The sequence below is a fragment of the Eufriesea mexicana genome, unplaced genomic scaffold, assembly GCF_001483705.2.
Source record: "Eufriesea mexicana isolate 0111107269 unplaced genomic scaffold, ASM148370v2 scaffold4744748689, whole genome shotgun sequence".
Classification (NCBI taxonomy): Eukaryota; Metazoa; Arthropoda; class Insecta; order Hymenoptera; family Apidae; genus Eufriesea; species Eufriesea mexicana.
The window spans coordinates 55,758-80,554 of NW_016907939.1; the positions used below are offsets into that span (position 1 = coordinate 55,758).

Below are 24,797 nucleotides of genomic sequence, written 5' to 3' on the forward strand. Positions count from 1 at the left end.
CAAAATAGCAACACTAAAAAATTCATCCCCTTTAATAACATCCATATATACTCATACCATCGTGATGAAGGTAAAGCAATTAATTGTTAAAAAACTTCGACAACACGAATCCTTAGAAAAATTTCCCATAATTTTCAGCAACAAAATCCCTTTAAAAACCCCGAAATAGCAATACTAAAAAATTCACCCCCTTTAATAATAACACCCGTACATACTCATACCATCGCGATCAACGTAAAACAATTAACTGAAAAACTTTCGCATCGTGAATCCTTTGAAGACAACGCAGTCTCCTATTCCCTCTCTCTCTCTGGCCAAAGTTTCTCAGCGGTTTAACAATTGTTGCAGAAAATTAGCGATCGAAAGTTATACGTGGACAGAGGCGTCGCGCTCGATTCTTTCGGAACTTATTAATTTCGAAAGTTTGCCCTCGTAAGTGTACAGCCCGACGATCTCTCGATTCTTGACGGTCCCCCAAGACCGTGCCGCATTGTTGTTGAAATGTCGCGGCGATACGCGTTACGTGTAATATCTCGCGGAGATGTCACTGCGACAGGAAGTCCCTAGGGTGATGGTGGCGCTGAAGTACGCCGCAGTCAGAGATCATCGCGCGGAAGAAAGCGAGCAAAACGGGAGTTAAGCTGATCGATAGAAAAAGTTCTCGCGTACAACGCCGAGTTTCAGATAATAAATTCTTCACGCTAAAGCCGGATTTCCTTCCGGTGAACAAAAAACTTTTAATACCGGCCATTCTAATTGCTAGACGTATATATATATTAAAGTTCTTAATTTTGAAAAATTAGTTTCGCAGAGCCTGTCGTATATCTGGACTAATAGGAGGCAGACAAAGGAGTTTGAATAATGACATTTTTTGGTAATAGAACAATCATTTCTTTCATTTTATTTCCTTCAACGTTTATTTCAATTTGTCGTTTATATACAGTGGGTGAAAAATGTATCTAGGTTATATTATAAAAATTTCGCTTGATCTGGAAATACTGATTTTGATGAAATTGGAAATTTTTGGGGGATCTAGTTTGGATCCTAGTTTCAGTATTTTTCGAGCTCTAATCATAATTTAATATTTTTTAATTTTTTAACTAACTTTTAACACACTTGTGTCATGTTTGAGTCTCTACAAATGTCAGTATTTATATGTTTATAAATATTTTTCGCACAAAATATTTTTAATACAGCATCCATTCTAATTGCTAATTTTGAAAAAATTAGTTTAGCAGAATCTGTCGTATTATTTGGACTAATAAGGAGACGAAGTAATTTGAATAATGAATATTCATTTCTTTTATATTATCTTCTGTAACGTTTATGTAAATTTGTCATCTATATACAGTGGATGAAGAAGGTATCGAAATTATATTATAAAAATTTTGCTAATCTAGAAATACTGATTTTGATGAAATTAAAATTTTTTTAGAGGATCTATTGATTCTACTTTCAGTATTTTTCGAGCCCTAATTATAATTTGGAATTTTTTAAATTTTTATAAATATTATTTCGTTCGCAATACATACATAGGTTCTGTCCAACTATACCACTATGAACAAAAATTTTGTTATAACTAAAGTTTTTTTTCATATTATCTCCTTGAACATTTATGTCAATTTATCTTCTATACACAGTGGATATAAAAGGTATTGAAACTATGTTACTAAAAATTCGCTTAATATGCTTGAGAGGATCAATAGATCCTGAAGTTTCAGTATTTCTCGAGCTCTAATTATAATTTACTATTTTAAAAAATTTTTCACTAATTTTTGACACACTGTGTCATGTTTTAGTTTCTACAATTCAAGTGTCAGTACTTATATTTTTATAAATATTCTTTACACTTTCAACCATTTTTGTTATACTTTTAACACACTATAATTTATTTAAGTTTCCACAAATGTCATTATACCCTTATGAATTAGAATGACTAGTGTAACTCGCTATGAGTTCTTCGCATAAAATTTCAAAGTTACGATATTTACACTTATAACGTGACCAAAATTGTATTTAACTCTAACACATTTTAACAAAATTTGTAGAATTTGTAAAATCTGAATAATTTTATAAAATATACTCGTAATGGTCAATTAAAATGAAATGCTTTCTCAATGCACGATTTTATTGCAATTAAATCGTAATGCAACGGATTAACCCTTTGCATTCGAGAGGTGCCTCTCAGTCACCGTTTGTTTTAATGCTATAACTTAAATAATGGATGATGATAATTATATTAAGAACATCGAAATAAAATTATTCTATTCGTTCGTTTCTCACGCAAATTCGCGATTTTCTTTTTTTAATTTTGGCATAAAGACTATCAGTGAACTTACAAAAATCTAAGAAGAGCTTCGAATTGCATCTTCGTAACGAAGAAATCATCGAGTCCAAAGGGTTAATATTTTTATCCCTATTATTACACATATCTGTGAGCATCTTTCACGTTCTCAGTTCTATCAGGGACAGAACGTCAAGTTGAAAGCGAATAGAAATAAATGCAAAATATTCAATGGAACGGAAGAGACCGATAAATTTTCCATAATAGATATCGACGTAAGAAACTTGCAGTTTAATTAACCGTACTTAACGTCGGTTTAATAAAATTCTACAAAGTATCAATTCGAGCCAAACGGTGCCTTTTGCCAAATTTCGGTTGGCAAACGTCTGAAATGGAAAAATAAGAGGAAGGATGCGTCATGAAGTTCGCTGGGAAGCACTGATAACATCATGATGTCTTTAATCGAACTCTTGGCATCTGACAGGGATGCAATGATGCTTTGAAAATTGATAGCTGATTTCGGAATGCGGCCAAAATCACTCGCGTATTCAATCGATATCCTCCAGCCGTTGGTACGTCATACGGTCAGAGTGAAAATAACCATGACTCTGCGATTTCAAAGACCACGCACCATCGAGGACCTACGTCGTTTGCCTCGAGACAAATTGCGCATAGTACGGTAAAGGACCTGCCATCCCTGTTTCACGCGTGATTGCTTTCAATTCGAGTCGCAACGGGGTAATAAAGACAATTTGTGGAAATAATCACTCTTAGCTGGGGCTGTTCGTTCTATGAATCACGAATTTTTCGTTTCTCGTTTCTTTGAATAAATGAAATTGTGAAATCGATTCGTCTTTGTGAAATACACACGTGTAATAAATTATTGAAATATTCGCTTCTTAATTAGGTGTTATATATCGTGTAATTTATTAAAAATCAAATGTCAAATATTATATAAGTGTTTATAATTATATATAACTATAATTATATATATTGTTAAAATAATTAAGAAATATGTTAATATTTATTTATTATTTAAATTTTAAATAATTTTGAAATTAAAGTCCTTTCGTACAATTAATTTATATTCGTTTATTGTTGATAGAAACCAATATATATTTACATATATACATTTTTTTTATTGAAATTATGCGAAATTTTTGGTAATTTTGTACATATTTTCTTATATTTCGAAACAAATTATTTTCGATAAAATTATTAATTTATTAAACAAAATATTTTTCAATTTTTTCATTTAGTAATAGAGAACCTTGTGTTACATGTATCGTGTATTTCACATATATATATAATTAGAGGAATATTATATATAGTTTCTTTTTATTGGAATTATATGTAATTTGAGGTAATTTTGTACATATTTTCTTATATTGCGAAACAAATTATTTTAGACAAAGTTATTAATTTATTAAACAAAATATTTTTCAATTTTTTCATTTAATAATAAAGAATCCTATTTCATATGTATCGTGTATTTCATACATATGTGTAATTAGGGAAATATTTTAAAATTTATTACCGGTAAAATATTAAATATTATATATTATAGTGAGTAATATGGGGGTTATTGGTCACATAGTTGCCCCCCTTTCACAATGTTCGAGGCAATGGTTGGTTCTTACACACAGCTTTGAGGCCGTAAAGGCTCAAGCGGTTATGAAACTCGAACGTTTTATTACTTTGCACACATTTTTAAGGCTCACGTAGTCAGCCCTTTCAACATCTTCGCTGATGATCGTATTTATAAGGACGAGAATTACTGAATGCATCTGTGGTAAATAAAATTGTATCGTGGATCATATCATCGTCTAATACTGCCATCGGTATATTAATAGGTCACATATGTAGAAAATATATTAAAAGTGGAGCGTTCATATCCATATTTATATCGCATGCTACAGTAAATACCATAGGGAAAAGTGATGACACGTTTTAGTTATTTAATTATATACAAAAATAAATTGGAAATACTATACAACTTCCAAATGAAAAATTTTTTCTCTAATGTCACAATATTCTTTTGGAAATAATTTTCATTTGGTTACTTATTAGTATTCGTATTTATATTCCCTCGGTACATCTTATATATTTGTTAATACTTAATTTTGTTTCATTTCATTTTACTAAATAGAGGAACTAACTGAAACTGACAAGTTCCAAACGGACAAACAGAGACTAAAAAATTGTATTAAATATAATTTCTGCTTCCCCTAGAAGCTGTCTTCTTATGTAAAATTCCAATTTCTATAGCCACACAGAAATGTTCATATATAATACTGAAACACTTCCAAAATAAAAAGAAGATAACAAATACTTTTTAATTTAATACAAGTTCAAATTACCATAAATTATTGGAATGCAGCTTTATTTACTTTTTCTATAAGTGTTCCTATTATTACCAGTTGAAAAATCAGTAATCAAATATCCAAGTAAATTAGAAACTATCAATTTTCTTTCCTTGTAACAAAATACATCCCATTCCATAGCAATCGTCACAAAATCTTTCACCTGACTCCAATATCCCAATAAACCCAAGAAACCTCCTTTCTCTGCAAGAAATTATATTTGACTCCCCTATCCAATTTCCCCAGCCTTTCCTCCTTCCATATTATTCCCTTCGAGTCATTATTAATCGGCATCCAACAAGAATTTATCCCACGATTTACCTCATGATGTAATTCATCAAATCGGCGATCACCGTACCCGAGAACCATACTGGTATCAATTCCCTTTCATCGATGTGCCATAATAGGGTACCATCTACAACCTGCGCAATTTTTTCTGCTTCTCACACTCCACCGTAACAGTTCACCTACACACGAGTGCAGAGAGCACGCGATTCGTCGTTCCAATAATTGAATTCTATTGTCAAGAGAAAGAGAGGCTATCGAATAACTCGGATGACTCAAAGAATCGTCTCTGATCCATGACTAATGCCTCCGAGGCTATATCGCTCCCTGATCGCTTTCGCTAATCATATTTACCGCCTTCCACGTCTCTATCCCCACCCCTCTACCTTTGTTGCGCGCAGCACATCTATCACACACGCATACCTCGTGTGCCAGCCAATCGCACGTTCTAAAGTTCACGTGCCACGTTATCGCAATAAACGGTATACATCATCACGCAATACCTTTAAATGTCCATTTCGCGATTAACCATCGTTAGAATTCAACATGGCGATATTTCGCGTGACAGAAGGACGATCGTAATAGAGGAAACGGGAGAGCGTGTCCATGTTTGAGGTATCTTCTGGTATCTCCTAACCCTTTAAGTAGCCAGTTCGTGACTGTGATGGACGTATTATTCCTCGGCATTGTCTTTCTTCGGTTCTGTGAGAAATTAGATCATGACGTGCATTAGAAATTAATTAGATGTAGTGTTCCAATACTGTTTTGGCTTTTGCGTTATTGTAGAGGGAATAGATAGGTATTGTGGACCTGTCTCATAGGCTACTGTTGGTGTCACACTGTGAACTCGTGTCATAGACTACTGTGGATATATTATAGGCTCTTATAGGTACCACATTGTGAACACATGTCATAGGCTACTGTAGACGTCATATTCAACCTAGTTTCATAGACCAATATATCTATATTCAACCTTATTTCATAAACTATTTTATAAATTATTCAGCCTTGTTTTATAGGCTTATCTTATAAGCTCCTATGGGGTACCACATTGTGAAAACGTGTCATAGGCTACTGCAGACACCATATTCAGCCTTGTTTCATGGACTATTATAGATACTATATTCTGCCATATTTTATACACTGTGGCAGGTATCATACTGTAAACTCGTTTCATGATCCTACTGTAGATTTCACATTATATAGGCTCATCTTATAAGCTCCTATAGGTACCATATTGTGAACACATATCATAGGCTACTGTAGACATATTCAGCCTGGTTTCATAGACCAGTATATGCATACTCTGTAACATTTCATAAACTATTGTAGATTCCATACTGTAGACTCATTTCATGATCTTAATGTAGATATCATATTACATAGGCTCATATAGGTACCACATTGTGAACACATGTCACATGCTACTGTAGATACCATATTCACCTTCGTTTCATAGACTATCATAGGTACTATATTTTGTCATATTTTATAGACTATTGCAGGTACCATACTGTAAACTCGTTTCATAATTCTACTGTAGATTTCACATTATATAGGCACATCTCATAGGCTTCTATAGGTACCACGTTGTGAACACTGTCATAGGCTACTGCAAATACCATATTCAATCTCGTTTCATAAATTATTATAGATACTGTATTCTGCCCTATTTCATAGACTATTACAGATACCATACTGTAAACTCGTTTCATAATTCTACTGTAGATTTCACGTTATATAGACACATCTCATAGGCTTCTATAGGTACCACGTTGTGAACACTGTCATAGGCTACTGCAAATACCATATTCAATCTCGTTTCATAAATTATTATAGATAGTATATTCTGCCTTATTTCATAGACTATTGTAAGTGTCATATTGTAGACTCATTTCATGAATCTACTGTAGGTAACCTATTATAGACTCATCATATAGTCTCCTATAGGTACCACATTGTGAACACATGTCATAGACTGCTACATATACCATATTCAGCCTCGTTTCATAGATTATTATAGGTACCATATTCTGCCTTATTTCTATAGATACTGTAGATACCATACCGTAGACTCATTTCATGATCCTACTGTAGATATTATATTACAGGCTTATCTTATAAGCTACTACAGATACTATTCTGTAGATTCATTTCCTCTGTTATTATAGATACCACAATAATAACAGTGGACTCCTAGGCTACTATAGGTACATACTACAAGCTCATCTTATAGACTTCTATAGGTAGCACACTGTAAACACATCCCATAAGCTACTGTAGATATATCACACTATAGGGTCCATAGTGTAGACTATAATATATGCTCATCTCATTACTGTAGATATCTCTCAGGAGGGAACGGAGATCCTGATTGACAGCAATGTAGTAGATTGACCGCCATTGATACACGAAGAAATTCAACACAGACATAGTACACATCATTCGACATAGATATACTTCTCTGGTCGGCAGAAACCCGTGACATAGAATATAAATGAAGCACGATGGAACTGACAATAAGTGGAGCAGAAGTCTACAAATGTAGAACTGTAGACACTGTCGTAGACACCGATTCAGCTTACATTCTAGCCGTATTAATCCTCACAAAATCGTAACAGTAGCACTGTTATTCTCAAAATACCTTCAGTATCCACACTTTGCACTTCCACCTTCATCTCTCCCATTACAGCATCTATTAAGTTCTCTTTAAATATTTCTTAAGAGGTTATAATGCATAGAAATAGTAGCCAGTGTAAACGATGGAATAATTATATAGATGTTTATTAAACGTGCGAACGATTAGAACTGGCCTGTCTGTTTAGGGCCACGCAGGTCAAAGACGTCTCCAGAAAACGGGGGACAAAAGACAGGCACTGATAAAAGGCAAAACACAGGGGAAGGGATCGTCCCCACATTGTTAGGATGCAGAGTTTATTTCAGTATTTAGTTTCTACTGCAACAATATTAACCACTTGCGGTGGCAAGAAATTCACAGGCAGAATGGTCCAGTGTTTCTGTAACAATTGCCTAACGACGTGTGTACCACGTTGTTGGCGATTCTGTGACAAAAACATTACGACGTGCGTGACACGTCTTTCCAGCGCAAGTGGTTAAATTGAAACTGAAATATTTTATCATCAGATATTCACTAGATCTAGAATCTATAAAACTTAATAGTCACTTAGTCGTCTTCCTATACTTCAAAAATCTCTGTAAGCCAGGGTTCCTACAATACTGATAATCTTTCCAGAAGGATTAATCTTTCCCCACATCGCTAAGATGTAGATTTTATTTTAATATTTAGTTTTTACTGCAACTTATCACTAGATCTAGATATTCACTATACCTAGAATCTATCTTTAAAACTTGAACGTCACTAATTTGTCTCTCTATACTTCAAGAATCTCTATAAGCCAGGGTTCCTGCGATACTGATAATCTTTCTATGGATATCTCGCTAAATATGAGATCAATGATACATCAAACTAAAATTTGTCAATTTACCTCCACCTCTCTACCTAAATTCCCGTTCTGCCAACACATGGTGTCATTCGGAAGCACAATTGGGACTCCCCGAGCTAAGTTGCCTTCACTTGGGGAGGGAAGATTGGTTCGAAAACAAGCAATGGTCACGGATGAAGGACGCGGAATAAGCAGACGAAAAACTTCTCTTCTTCGCTCTCTTTCTCGCGACTTGACCTGGTGGACGTTTCTCGCTCGCGTTGCACGGTATTCAGCATCATCCCTCTTTCAGAGCCACACCGATAGCAACCCCTGTTACCCCGGTATCTCTTGGCGTGTCTGCTGCAGTTCCGCCACCCGTGGACAATGTCCGTCGTTCGGATATCTTCCGTCTAATTGCTCTTCCTTCTTCCATTCTTCTATAGTCAGGAACTCCGGAAACGAATATCTCGGGATGACGTATGGACTTACTCGTGGATACACAGCGTGTAGAGGGCGGCGACGCGAGGTTAGGTGTCGGACGGAAAGGGAGGAAAGAGGAAGAGAGGTGAGAGAGCGAGAGATCCTTTCTTCTCGGTGAAAAGAAAGAATCTTATCTACTGCTGGTTATCGGTCGGGCTTCAGAGACCCGGTGTGAGAACGAGGCGATGGCAGAAAAGGGGTTGGTTGCTGACGATGACCATCCTTCGTCGTACTCGAAGACGTGGATGGAGAATGAACTTCTGGACGGAGCTTCTATTGTGCAGTCCCGGGCGAGGATGTTAAAAGTGACCTAATCTCTCGATAAATTCGATGATTTTTCGCCGGTCCTTGCTGGCAGCCGGTGTCGTATTCGTCAATCCACGATCGAGCTCTCGTGAGATGCTCGAGCGACGAAAATTGATCGAATTTTGTTGGGGAACGTGCTTGGAATGGACAGGCGATAGCTGATATACGTTTTAAAGTAACTGGATATGGGCTACGAGCATTGAAAGTGCTACGACCTAGTATTCCAATACTTTCAATTTTTCCCTTTTTTCTCCCTTTCTTTTTTTTTTAAATATTAGCCCTTTACACTCGAGAGTTGCCCTTCAGTCACCATTTGATAAAATTTCAAAGATCGGTATTAACCCTTTGCACTCGATGATCTTTTCGTTACAGAGCGTAGTAATTCGGAAACTTTCTGCCATAAAGTCGACAATATTTTCAAAACGGTAAATAAGAGGTGCAAATTAATTGTAAGACGTAGAATTATTTTCAATCGATATTCCACGAATTGTTGGGCAATTTTAAATTCGAGATATTAATTAATAATGGTGTTTAGAATTTCTTTAAATGGTGACTGAGAGTCGCCTCTCGAGTGCAAAGGGTTAATTAATATGTCAAATTTAAGAACGTGGAATAAAACTTGCTATCTGATTCTTGGTATAGTGTGTTGATTCGTAATATATTTTATGATTTTCTGTATTTCTCAAGTAAATTAGTACTGACAAATCTGAATTAATCCTTTACACTCGAGAGGCGCCCTTCAGTCGCCATTTGATCAAATTGCGAAGCTCGATATTCATAAATATGTCAAATTTAAGATAATGTAACGGTGTGCGAGGTATCGAAATCAAATAATTCTACGTGCCAATTACTATATTATTCCCTATTCTCAAGAAATATCGTCAACTTTATAGCAGAAAATCTTCGAACTCCTACTCTTCTTTAGCCAAAAAATCGTCGAGTGCAAAGGGTTAGCCTTCTTTTCTTTGTAATATCTCACGTGTTATTTTCCAGTAGGTTTATTTAATGGAAATAAACGACCTACGTTCGTTGACTGTCTATTTGTTGACAAAATATGTAGCACACGATAATAAGTAATATGTGACACAAATTTAAATACACTTAACCCTCTTACAGTATATTTATCTTTTCCTCTTATTTTCTATTCTGCTATCTCCTGTTATATTTTTCTGCTACATCGAAACTGTGTTTTTACAGTACCATATTATAAAATTATGCGAACCTAATTTTAATATATATATTATTATATTTATTTGCAGAATGAATTATTTAGAATTAATTTTGAATATTTGAAAATATGTAATACATACATATAAAAGTACTTTCCATATACTACCATATACAGGGTGTATATATCGTCAATAGGTCGTCCTTAATTGGCGACGGTTAATGACGAACCAAATTTCTTGAGGAACGTTGTGTTTATAGTGGACTGTATTTTATGTAGTAGTTTCGGATAACTCTTCTGAACTCTTCGAATGTTATTGACTGACTGACTGGTACTGACCTAACTAACTTGTGCGATGCACGATCTTTCGGAGCCCATGGTTTCCAAAGGGAAATCGGTTTTCCCATTGGTGGTTGACAGGACCGAGGGTGGGCCCTCGGTCCGCGAATCAGATGCCCCCAAAGAAGGGAGGACCGTCTTCCGCGACCAGGTCTGCCGGTGGAGGAAGCCTCTCCCTCAAAGGGGGTTGCTGGTGGGCCCCCCGCACATTCGTGACCCTTCCTGAAGGACCCGTTACTTTATGGCTCCGAAAGTCGCGACATCGCACATGGCCTGGTCCCTTTCTTTGCAGGCCTATTGTCAGCCAAATCCTAAGTGCTGTTGCCTGCTTTCTAACATTAATGGCTAAAGAAAGCCTCGTGTCCGGTGACCCGAGGGAAATAAAGAATTGTTTGAAAATGCATTGAAAATGAAGATAGAAAGGACACGGAACTTGAACTAAAACAGCAATTAGAATCTGGCTGCCAGAAGACCCTAACGGTCTTCTGGCTCTATTCTAAATAAATCACCGAACGAAATACCGGCACGACATTCCAAGGCTTAACAGGGTGTCAAATATGAATTAGCACAACGGATATCTCACAGAGAAATAATTAAAACAGGAAATGGTGACAGACATCTCCTGTAATTTTGGACAAGAATTCATATACTGTATGAATCAATAATATATAAATAAAAATTTTCGTGATAAAAATAGCGTATCATAGGTACAACTACAATAATTCATCGCACCGAAATTGCAATACATACGTGTCTTTATTTCAATAGAAAGCCGTGCATGCGAAAATTCCACAGTTTGCAGAATATACACAGACACTTTCAATACAATCAAAACCTATGAAAGGGAAAATTTTGTAACTTCAAAAAATGTTTAATAGTACTAACGCCTGAGTACTAACAATGGCAATGTAAAACAGTGCCAATTATTATAACTTCCATTTCTGCTCTTTCATTCGTTATATCGTAGAGTAGGATTTATCAATAGCTTTTACCTATCACGATTCAAACTCAATTGCTGAAGTTGTAACGAGTCGTGGTGAAACTCATAATTAAAAATGTTCTCATACATCCATCGCTATAATAGCCAGACACACACCTGCTTCTTCCAGTTGTTGATCAAATTATCAGTTGAATACCGTCCATACGAGAGCCAAATCTTTTAAATCATAGAGAATTATTCCAACGACCAAATCAATTTATCCGCATTTATAATTGAATGTTTCATAAAACGGATTACCCTTTGCAAGAATTTATACCTACAAACCTGAATCCTGCTACTCAAGGAACAATGAAGTTCACGTTTCTTTACCCACTGTGGTCGTGAAACAATTCAGAGATGCGTAGAACGCGAAAGAAGAACCGCCATATTGAAGGAAATAATTTTTCAATTGGTCACTGCTTAATCTCCTCAAAGCATACCATTTAAAAGGTATCTTTCAATGCAACCTGCGCCACGATATCCACCATCCACGAAGAATGGGCTACAATTCAAAAGACCTCGCGACCAATGGCGCCACGAATTAAACCACGAAATAATTATGGACTGACAACGTCCCATACACGTGAATTTCGTCATTGTACTTCATCGTATTTCACTTAAAAAGGAATTAAAAGAGAAGAAAAAAGAGAAACATCGGAATCGATATATGACGAGTACACTAAACCCAGGAAGTGATTCTTTAACATAAAATAGCGCTGCTATTTATCAAGGGATCGTTCTTGTGCATATACATGTTGCAAACTTCAATCATTTTCGTTAATTTTTTTGAAGTTAATGTTATGACTAATTTTTGCAATTTATTTGACAATCTTTTGGAAGTACAAAATAATTTTTGCAATAATTTTTAGCAATTTTCCATAACACATATTCTGTTATACTTAATACCTGTTTGAATACTGCCATAAGTGATGAATAAAATAGAAAAAATTTGTGTCAAATAGGTTTATTGGTATCTCTTAAAACAAAATAATCATTTTATGCCGAAAATTGGTAAAATGGGAGAAGGTTAAATTAAAAATCAAATTTTATTATTTTTCCACAATTTTTTAATAAGAATATATTGTAAACTCAGTATAGAAAAATAAAAATATCATTTTCCAACGAAAGCTATATACTAGTATGTGGAAGAACATGTACAAACTTCAGAGCAATCGATACTATAGTTTTCGTGATTTTATCTAGGCCAATTGCAAGAATTACGTTTGAAAAATTAATAAATACGTTTTCAAATAATAAAATAAAAAATGAATCGATATCTTCGAGGTCTGCGACGAGAACGACTCCTTAACGACCGGAAGCAGTATTCCGAATGCTGAATCCCGCAGACCAAGCATCCGTACATAAGATTATCTTTATAATGCCCCTAAAAACGACGTGTTTATGTCGAGCCACGGGGCATAACGTAGCCCTTCAGCAGCCGGTTACATAGACGACATTTACGAGGACATACCGAGGCCCGTACTCCCTCTGAATCTTGGTCGAATGCCAAATGGCAAACCTTAACCTCGCCGTAATTGAAGGACTCGATAAATAATGGCTACGTCTGCGTTTTCAGTAATGCGATCCGCCTGTTATGCGGCGCGTAGGCCGGCCGGCCTTTCGAATCTGGCGCGCGGCCGCCCGGCGCATGCGCACCGCCCGGTACGTAAATAACCTCGCGACAAAGAGAAAGATAAAGCCGACCGATACGGGAGTAGCAGGGCCACGCGGTTAACTCGGTCGTTATCGACAAAATGATAATATCACGCGCGGGCAGAGGATGTGTTTGTTCACATGCCCGATACACTTTGAACGCTTTCCAAACTGTATGAAATTCAAAGTAGCGCGATGTGCGTGTGTACATATGTACGTATATACGCGAACTACGATTTAACATGGAATCTCTAGATCCACGGTGTAATCTAGATTCGGCGGGATTCACAATTATCGTGCTTATTCGTGCGCACGGTAAACTCGCATAAATTAAACTGCAGGAGTCGCTGAGAGCGCTGGCGGCCAACCATTTCGTTAAAGCTACGATAATAAGGTCCCGTGTAACTGGCGGAAAAAGTGCCACCAGATCGCGCTACATATTTTTCTTTCGCCACGGACCTGCACGCGTGTCTGTAAACTCCCGGCCATGCTCGTAACACGTGTTGCGGAGGGGTGGGGCGACGGCAAATATGGCCGAAGCGAATTTTTAACGCGCGCTTTTTTAATTGCGTCCTTTTACAGCAGCGCTCCGAGTAAATGATTTCTCGGAGTTATATCTTCGGGGGAAATTTGAATTTTCCTTTTTGTTTTTTTTATTAAGTGATTGTTTGATTTGAGTCTCCCTTTTATTTTCTTTTTTTATTTTATTTTATTTTGAACATTTATTTTGAAGAAGGTGGGAGGTTTAATTATAATTTCGGTGAAATTTTTTGTTTTTAGGGATTAGAAAAGAAAGGTATATGATGTGTAGTTAATAAATAGAACGTAATTAGTTAATCGTGGATAAATTTGAGTCTGTAAAATTGGCAGGAAATTGAGTAATTGATTGATTTATGCTTCCTTCTCTATTTTTTCTTTTTCATTTCGTACGAAAAGAAGGAAGGACGTTTAATTATTAATTTCGATGAAATTTTTTGTTTTTAGGTATTCGAAGTGAAAAGTGTATAATATATAGTTAATTAGTAGCACGTAATATAACAATTAAATATCTTTTCTGAAAAAAATGAAATTAATATCCTATATTGTATATTGTATAATAATTATTAAATTACTAAAATTAGTAAAATAGGATACCTTAATATATTATTTATATTAAATATAAAATATTAAAGTAACCAAAAAATTAAAAAAAGAATCACAGAATTAAATATCATGGAAAGAAATATCAGCTTTAAATCTAACATATTAGTTACCTTTTTCACCCAAAATAAAATAAAATATCACATTCGGTAACGCTGTACAAATATCTATCAAAGTAATCAATACTTTAATCCCTCTTTATCATCTGAAACGAATCTTAAATGAGTCGACCACAGACCAAAATGAACAATTTTCTCCACTTTTCGAATTTTATTAATTTAAAAAATTAAAAATTTTTAATTCCATCATTGCTTCACTTTTTACATTCAAAATCAATTTCTATTGTTCTGTGGAGTTAATTGATTTAACAAATGAACGACTCTAACATAAAAGTGTGATTCTCGAAATAATCGATGCTCGAATTCATCGAGCCTGAAAATGATGAAGTGTTAGAATAGTTGAACGGAAGAGTGAAAGCTAATCTGAGATTCGTGGTTGGCTTGTATTGCAGGTTTTCTACCAAAGAATCGGCGACACACGCTATTGTGGCAGTACACAACACCGACATCAATGGTCAAACGGTGAAATGTAGCTGGGGCAAGGAGAGCGGGGATCCGAACAATGCTCAACAAACTGGACAGGTAAACGTTCGCTCTTTTATCGACCTCTCATGGGGAGAGGAAGCAATGAAAATCGCGACAGAATTCTGGATAAAGTTTGAAACGGCGCTTAAGATAAAATTCCAAATAAAGTCTCGAATCGCCCCTTTCGTTGGTCACGCGAAAAATGGCAAATGGTACCGGGTAGTTGAAAAAGGCAAAATGAAAGGGTGTTACCATTCGCCTTAATTGCTCGAGCACGATGTGCAAAGAAATAATAAAAATAGGGAAACTTGAAACATTTGCAAGCGTTGTTAGTATATCGTAAGTAACCGAAGATAAAAATCTGGAATTTACTGGAATGTGGGTTGATCGTTTGCCAAATGAAGTGTTCTTGTAACTAGGAGTTTGTTGTATTAGAACTTTTATGTAGCTCAATTTTTTTTTTCTTGCTTTATTTCATTCCTTTGAATATGATCTTATGAATAATTCAATATTTTTATTATCAATTAATATAAAATAAATTTTACTTGTTTAAATATATGCAATATAACTTTATGGAGATTTGAACACTTTGGTCATTAGTCAATGCAAAATAAATACTTTTACTATCAATCAACACAGTAAATTTTATTTAATTGGATACATGCAGGATGATCTTATGTACAATAAATATTTTTATTATCGATTAATATAAAATAAATTTCATCTGTTTGAATAGATACAATATGACTTTATAGAGATTTAAACACTTCTATTATTAATCAGTGCTAAATAAATACTTCTGTTATCAATGAATACAAAATAAATTTTATTTAATTGCATACACGCAGTATGATCTTATGGACAATTAAATACTTTTATTATCGATTAATATAAAATAAATTTCATCTGTTTGAATACATACAATATGACTTTATAGAGATTTAAACACTTCTGTCATTAGTCAATGCAAAATAAATACTTCTACTATCAATCAATACAAAGTAAATTTTGTTTAATTGGATACACGCAGTATGATCTTATGAATAATTACATATTTCTATTATCGATTAATATAAAATAAATTTTATCTGTTTGAATACATACTATATGATTTTATGGAGACTTAACCCCTTCTGTCATTAGTCAATGCAAAATAAATACTTCTACTATCAATCAATACAAAGTAAATTTTGTTTAATTGGATACACGCAGTATGATCTTATGAATAATTACATATTTCTATTATCGATTAATATAAAATAAATTTTATCTGTTTGAATACATACTATATAACTTTATGGAGATTTAAATACTTCTTTTATTAGTTAATGCAAAATAAATACTTCTACTATAAATCAATACAAATTAAATTTTATTTAATTGAATACACGTAGTATGATCTTATGAATAATTGAGTAATTCTATTGTCAATTAATATAAAATTAATTTAAATCACTAAATCAGGTGTGAAATGAAGTTAAAAAATTGTGTAAATTAAATTGAAAAATTATATATTATATTTATATATATATATAAATATTTATACATATAGGAATAGGAATATAAATAGATAGAAAAAATGGTATGTTCATTATTGTATATTTGCATATCCATAGAGATATTAATATCCATTAAGCACCTGTGAATAAATATGTATCACGATACAGAGTGATGTTGACAGAGTGTAAATTTCACATAAGCTTCAATCTAAATTGAAATCTATCATTACATTTATGTAATTAGTGTTCTAATTTTAAAATCCTAATATAGTACATGCATCATTAGAGAAGACAGCAGCCACACGTTTTAAGTGATTAAATACTTGATAATTCAGTGTTAGGTAATAAAACTCGTTCAATTAATGTGAAATTAAGAAAAGAAATACTGTTTTTAGAGTTCATCTACACGTAATAATTTATATATTAAAACCGATTGCATGATCTAAATTTGAAAATAAAATTGGAAGAAAACAATATGAATTTAGGGAGATCTGCCAAGCATGTTCATGCTCCAACTATGTTTTAACTTCATGGTATGTGCCAAAGATCCTAGCAATTAGTACCAAGTCCACTTTGAACTAAAGCTGAGTTCGGTTTGAATTAGGAATTGAGATATCTTGGTAAACCCATTATCGTATAAGTCTGTTCGATCGTGTTGTATATATCACATTGGTAATCATTCCAATTTGAAACTAAATAAGAATGCATGTTTCTAAGAATAGACTATTTTTCGAGTTACCATGGGATTTTTATTTTTATAGATCATATTGAATCAAACGTAAATTTTATTAAGAATACTTATTTATTTATAGCGAAATTATTATATGTAAAAATAAAATAACGCCATGATTATTAATATACTATATATAAAAATAGTACAATTTCCACTTTTTAAATTTTATTCATTTTATTCATTTTGGGTTCTATGAATGTAACGAATATTAATGTATTAAATAATTTCAAAGTAATTTGCCTACATTTAATCTTTGGTAAATTAGTTATAAATTATTAGGTGCCATTTTATGCAGACCATCTTTTAAATTTCCATATAATATTTAACCACGTAAAACCAATTTGCTGTAAATTCATATCTTTCTTTCTAATATTTTACATCAGTGATTTAGTATATTATAATTATTTTTAGATATGAGGATTTTTAAATTAAAAATTTTTTAAATATACCATACTTAACTGCAATATTTATTTAGGGATATTTCTCTCATTTCTGATAGATTTGAAAAAAGAACACATAAAAATAACCATTCAATCTGAATTAAAATTGCACTTATATTTCTCTATCATATCAGTAAGAGCTATAATATATCTCTTTATGTGCTCAGAATTTTAATAATTAATTTATGCATGTCCTAAAAAATTTTTTAAATAAACCATACCTGTTTATTTATATAGGGATAGTGATTTTGGACCAATATAACAACACCTAAATACATATGAAGATTAATTTTACTCTCAGGAACCAAATTATAATAAGAAAAGATATACATCTCTCGAGGTTCCCAATAGACTCAAAAAATTTGAAAAAAGTTACCTAATGTTCCTTCTGAACCTAATTTAATTTTCTGTCTTCTTATAATATCGTACACATATTTTCCAAAAATAATCCAGATAATCTTCATTTACAATACACGACGAGACACATAATTCCCAACACAAATGTCCAGCCACGAACGGTCCACTGACCCAAACCCAACGCATGGGCAATGAAAAGTGCAATACTAATTTCATCGCATCCGATCGCATTCTAGTCGAAAGCACAAACGTACGGCGCGTCATTATCGAGAATAAATCGCAAAAAGCGAATTCCTACGGGGTATTGGAAAAAGGAAATAGTTACAGTATTCGATTGCCAGTTCCATCCGGTTCGGGCTTTGCGTTCGGTGCATGACCGACTGGTACGAGCCCGGTGGAAGAGTAAAAACGGAAGGAGGAAGGGAGGACAGGGAATCGGGCAAGATTCCGGTCTATTCACGAGCCTTGCTCCAAAGTGTGTCTGTCGGGTCTCTCAGCAATTAGCGCCGGTAGGACGAGTAAGTACGTCCGATCTGGGAATGGTAGCCCAAGTACGCCCTCTTCTCCCTTGCACTCTCCTCGGCGGTACTTCCGTCCATCCATCCACTGTTACTCGGCCCGTGACATCGCTCTAATTGATCCCTATTCCCATAACGCGCTTCTCCCACGAGTACCGGAATATCGCATTACTACGTACCTCATCATGCCTCGGTCTCATACTCCACGCAGTTGGACTGCTTTCATGTTCGATCTCCTTCTTAACCTCGCTAAATTACCCGCCAGGCGGCGCAACCGAGACCGGCCAATCGAGATCTGCAGTTTTTGGCTCCCTCTCCCGAGTTTCCCGCGAGGGCCACTAGGCGGCGCGTCGGTAGCTCGCGAGACGAACGTAGCTGTTTCCACTCTGTGCGTGAACTGATTTATGCTTTAGGAAGTACTGATAGTTTTAGAGTTTTTAATTAATGGAAATTAATGGTAGATTGATGTTTAGAGTTAGTAAAATTATCGGGAACGCGAATATATTTGTTTTAGTAGTAATTGAGTGATTTTATTGAAGCAATTAGATCAAAATTTAATTTTATATATGTAAGGCAGGGAGAAAGAGAGTGTTTGAATAGTAGAACTTATGTTTAAAGTACAAGAGACACTTTGGGCAAGTAAGGCTGAATATAGAGATAAATATTATTATTCAAATTTGGTATTATTTAAGTATGTTTATTTATGTACATTTAGAACGCATTTATACGTATATTACTATTTATTCCTAACTGAATATTCAAAAATCAGAGATGTCAATTTGTATCGGTCATTGATGTAAGAAATTAATTAACAATTCCCTTCTGACCTTTAACCATGATAAAATTGATCATGAAAAAGTGCTATTTGTATGGACTATTTTTCAGAAAGTAAAGAAATTAGTATCTAAATTAATAGCTGAAGCTCACTATAGCACTGCATAGTAACCAAAAAGTCACTAGTGCATGTCTAAACTTTCTCCTCCACGTTATCCATACATTTACTAACAGAAATTAAGAAACCAAATGCATATATTAAAATTGAAGCTAGAATTTCCAATTCCAATTTACACATCTCAGACAACAAAAAATATACAAAACTACCCGAATTTCTTTTGCTTCCCAACTCTGTCATTAAATGAGCTGTTCACTGCACAAATTGATTAACTCCTCCTTTTGAAAAATCTTAAATATAAAAAGTTGTGACTATACCAGGTGCTTTGACACTGTTAATCGATTTGTTCAGTGAACGGCTCAAGTGAATCTCTCACAGCACAACCATTTGCCAAATCGATCAATCCCACAGAACTGGGTAAAAAGTGTGAATCTATTTTACGCATAGGAGGTTAATCATGCACCAAGAACTTTGTCACTGGAATTAGAGTTGGAAAAGTTGAAAAAGAATTAGGCAATGATGCTCTCACCGGTTATACGTAGAATCGAAACTCGAGGATAGGATAAAAATCGAGAATTCCGTGATCTTTTCTCAGCGCGTTAAAGTAAACGCGGGATCGTGGGCATCGCGAGGATTTAACGGCACATGTGAGACATTAGGGGGATTTTTAAAACGAGCAGTATTACCATTCTTAACCCTATTGACATCGTTAAGCATAAAATCCAGGCGATGCCTTTGCTCTTTTCTATTTCATTGATCTCCGTGCTCTTCCAGGCGTTATCGTCGGCGACGTACCCATACTACGCGGCGGCAGCAGCTGCCGCCGCGGCGGCGGCAGGCGTCGCGGGTGTCGGAGGCGTCGGTGGCGTCGGCGGTGCTGGCCAGCTAGGATACTGGTATCCGCCCCAATCTTATCCCACGACAGCGACGCAGATGCAGGCGGGTGGCTTCCTGCAAGGAATGCAAGGATATACTTATGGACAGTTCGCCGGGTATCAACAGGCGCAGTACATGGGGTAAGCTCACTTACGTTCTTACTCTCAGACAAGGTAATTCGCCAGTGGTACTGTGCACTGGATGCTCGAGACCGTTCCGACGTCTAGCAAGTGGATGTCACTTATACACGCTTCGTGGATTGTACTTTTCGCGTGTTTGACAGTAAACCTACCACGGTCTAAACTGCTGGTGTCAAACTAGCACGAGAACATGGTCCACCAAGTGCAGTTTTGGAGATTCTGCGGATCGTGGACGAAAAATGTCTGTTGATGAAATAAATAGTAGGATAGGAAGATAGCATATTGATGCACGAGAGTCTGCAATTTTACCTTTATTATAAAAATTAAAAATATACACTCTGAATATTATTATTTATTTTTATTATTTTGGTAAAATCAATTTGAAACTTTAATCTGTAGGATGTATTTTGAGAAAAATATCTCATCGTCGATGAAATAAATAGTAGAATAAAAAGATAGTATATTGATATATAAATATTTGGAATTTTAGGTTTCACTTTTATTAAAAAATTAAAAATATACATTCTGAATATTATCATTCATTTTTATTATTTTGGAAATGTCTGTTGATGAAATAAATAGTAGGATAGGAAGATAGTATGTTGATGCACGGGAGTCTGCAATTTTACCTTTATTATAAAAATTAAAAATTTACATTCTGAATATTATTATTTATTTTTATTATTTTCGTAAAATTAATTTGAAACTTTAATCTGTAGGATGTATTTTGAGAAAAATATCTCATCGTCGGTGAAATAAATAGTAGAATAAAAAGATAGTATATTGATATATAAATATTTGGAATTTTAGGTTTCACTTTTATTAAAAGATTAAAAATATACATTCTGAATATGATCATTCATTTTTATTATTTTGGAAATGTCTGTTGATGAAATAAATAGTAGGATAGGAAGATAGTATGTTCATGCACGAGAATCTGCAATTTTAGGTTTTACCTTTATTATGAAAATTAAAAATATGTATTCTGAATATTAATATTCATTTTTATTATTTTGGAAATAGTGTTTGTCGATAAAATAAATGGTGGGATAGGAAGATGGTATGTTGATACACAAGTCTAGAATTTTAGGTTTTACTTTTATTATAAAAATTAAAAATATACATTCGGAATATTATTATTCATTTTTATTATTTTGGGAATAATGTTTGTCCATGAAATAAATTGTGGGATAAGAAGATAGTATGTTGATGCACGAGAATTTGCAATTTTAGGTTTCACCTTTATTATAAAAATTAAAAATATGCATTCTGAATATTAATATTAATTTTTATTATTCTGACAAAAATATCTGTCGATGAAATAAATAGTAAGATAGGAAGGTAGTATGTTGATACACGAGTGTCTGGAATTTTAGGTTTCACTTTTATTATAAAAATTTAAAATATACATTCTGGATATGATTATTGATTTTTATTAGTTTGATACAATCAATTTCAAACATTAATCTATGGTCTGCATTTTGTGGAAAATGTCTATCGATGAAATAAATGATGGTCTAGGAAGATAGTATGTCGGTGCACGAGTTTTTGGAATATTAGATTTCACTTCTATTAAAAAAATTAAATTTACATTCTGTATATTATTATTGATTTTTATTGTTTTAGAAAAAGCAATTTCAAACTTTCATCTGTGGACTGTATTTTGGGAAAAATGTCTGTCGATGAAATAAATGGTGGAATAGGAAGATAGTATATTGATATATGAGTGTTTGGAATTTTAGATTTTACATTTATTAAAAAATTAAAAAGACGCATTGGTTCTCGGTATTATTATTCATTTTTATTGTTTTGATAAAATCAATTTGAAACTTTAATCTGTGAGGTGTATTTTGACAAAAATATCTGTGGATGAAATAAATAGTAGAATAGGAAGATAGTATATTGATATACGAGTCTTTAGAATTTTAGGTTTCACTTTTATTAAAAAATTGAAAATATACATTCTGGATATTATTATTGATTTTTATTGTTTTAGAAAAGGCAATTTCAAACTTTCATCTGTGAACTGTATTTTGAGAAAAATATCTGCCGATGAAATAAATAGTAAAATAGGAAGAAAGTATATTGATATATAAGTGTTTGGTATTTTAGGTTTCACGTTTAATAAAAAGTTAAAATTAGTTCTGGCTGTTATTGTTAATTTTTATTATTTTGGTAAAATCAATTTCAAGCTTTGGTCTGTGGGCTGTATTTTGAGGTTTTGTAGGTGTGTGTTTGGCACCACTACTCTAAACGATTTTAGACCATCTGGACTTTTGATTAAAAATTTTTGAATCGAGTATTATCATTTGATGTAGAGAATTTTTCTTCTGATAAATAAATTTCTAATTAACTTTTTTATTTCTCCACTCATTACGTTTCTTTTGGTATTCTCCATTTTCTGTTTCTTTATTTACTACAACCAGTCATTTAATTGGCCATGGTTGGTTTAGTGTTCATCTTTAAATTTGGAAACGTAGAGTTTCTTGTGATGTAGGAAGTACATATGAAGCTGTTATTAGATCTCTTATTTATGAGATACTCTGATACATGAGTTACTCGAGATACTTGAGCAGACAAAAATTAAGGGTAGCTGAGTATATTATAAGATACACGAGATACATGAAATGATAGACACTCCAAGAAATTACAGAAAAGTTTGAAATATCAAGAAAATGAGCAAGTCATATTTGAAACTGAAAATGAACAGATTTATCGCAATTTTTTCAGATAAATTTTATTTCACTCTATTCATCTTTTATTACGACTGAACTCGTAAAGCTTCATCTTTTATTATGGGTCACGTAAAACTGATAATACGGTGATTAAAATTTTATTTTAAATCTTTCATGGCTGAGTAATTGGATAATGGAAATGACACAGTGTAATGGTAATTTTATTTAAATTAATTTTAATACATAGTATACTCACTTATATCTGTCGTACTTTATGAGAATATCTATACAATCTAATACTATAATTTGTGTATTCCTGTTTTGATATAAAAATATTAATAAATCAGTATTCTTTAAAAATAAGAAACTGAACCTCAAGTGTCTTATGTATTAAAGTATCTCATGAAATAACCGAGTAACCAGATAATTTTTGTATATTCAAGTATCTCAGATATTTAGCAGAAATCACTATCTCACACTGTTTTATCAATACTGTAAAATTTGCTAGTATAGGTTACACGTGTGTGACGTAGAAGAGTGGTTTGACACTAAGTTTTTCCTAATATTTATAGAAATTATTATTATGAACTATTAATTGATATTTTTAATTATCGAAAAAGGGAGCAATATTTAAGGTGCACCACAGAATAAAGGAAAAACTTTTTTAATGGAAATTTTAAATACTACGTGATACTACTATACTATATACTATACTATACCATAGAATAAAGGAAAAATTTTTCTAATGAAAATTTTTAATGATACGTGATACAACTATACTATACGTGATACTACTATAAGTAAATAATCAATAGTGCAAAGTGTACAGGTTTAAATAATCGTAGAAATAATTAAAATTCAGGTAGAAAGAATAGGATTAAAAAATAACTGCTAACATGGTTCTCTTCAATTCTGACAAATTTCTTCACTGTGAAGTGAAATAGAATGAGTTATGTGACGTCAACGTGCAACTCGAATTATCCTTAGAGTCATATATTTTTCTTGTGTACCCTCGAATTATCCATTCTTGGTCCCCATGGTAGATTAATAATATTTAAATCAGAGTGAGAAAGGCATTTAATAATTCTTATATTTTGCTTATCTAAAATCATATTATTCTATTTTTATAAAATACATTTAAATATATCTTAGATTGATAAAATTGAAAAATGAAAAATGTCTTTGGTCATGTGCTTGATCTTTTGTTAATTAAAATATTTTATCTCTTTCAATATCGATTTATTACACTTTCGAAATATATTCCAAAATATACAGTGATCATTTTTACACTGTATTATTATGAATGTTTGTAGAATCCAAGGGTTTAGTTAAGAAAATAACGTCTCAAATGAAAATGTAACGAGAATTCTACATTTCTCTATTTACTTTATTTTATCTCTTATACTGGACTACCTATATCTTTCATCGATTACACGATGAAGAAGGATTACAATATAACATTGAAGTGGTATCAAGCTATAGTCGTCTTTGTATACGAATATATGCAACTGGAAATAGTTGATGTATATTATATTACATATTATTAATTATATATATCACAATATTTAATATTATATATATCATAATACAGCTAATATATAATTGCATATTATAATATATAATATTAATATGATAATATA

The 24,797-nt window shown here is 33.3% G+C and overlaps 1 protein-coding gene across 1 annotated transcript in view; it reads left to right on the plus strand.

Moving 5' to 3' along the window:
* Positions 1–24,797, plus strand: part of LOC108546416 (RNA-binding protein Nova-2) — a 70,120-nt gene that overhangs the window by 29,127 nt on the left and 16,196 nt on the right. Inside the window, exons 3-4 of the mRNA XM_017898480.1 lie at positions 14,955–15,084; positions 20,241–20,482. Of these exons, the coding sequence (XP_017753969.1) occupies positions 14,955–15,084; positions 20,241–20,482 (372 nt within the window). The remainder of the gene's footprint in view (positions 1–14,954; positions 15,085–20,240; positions 20,483–24,797) is intronic.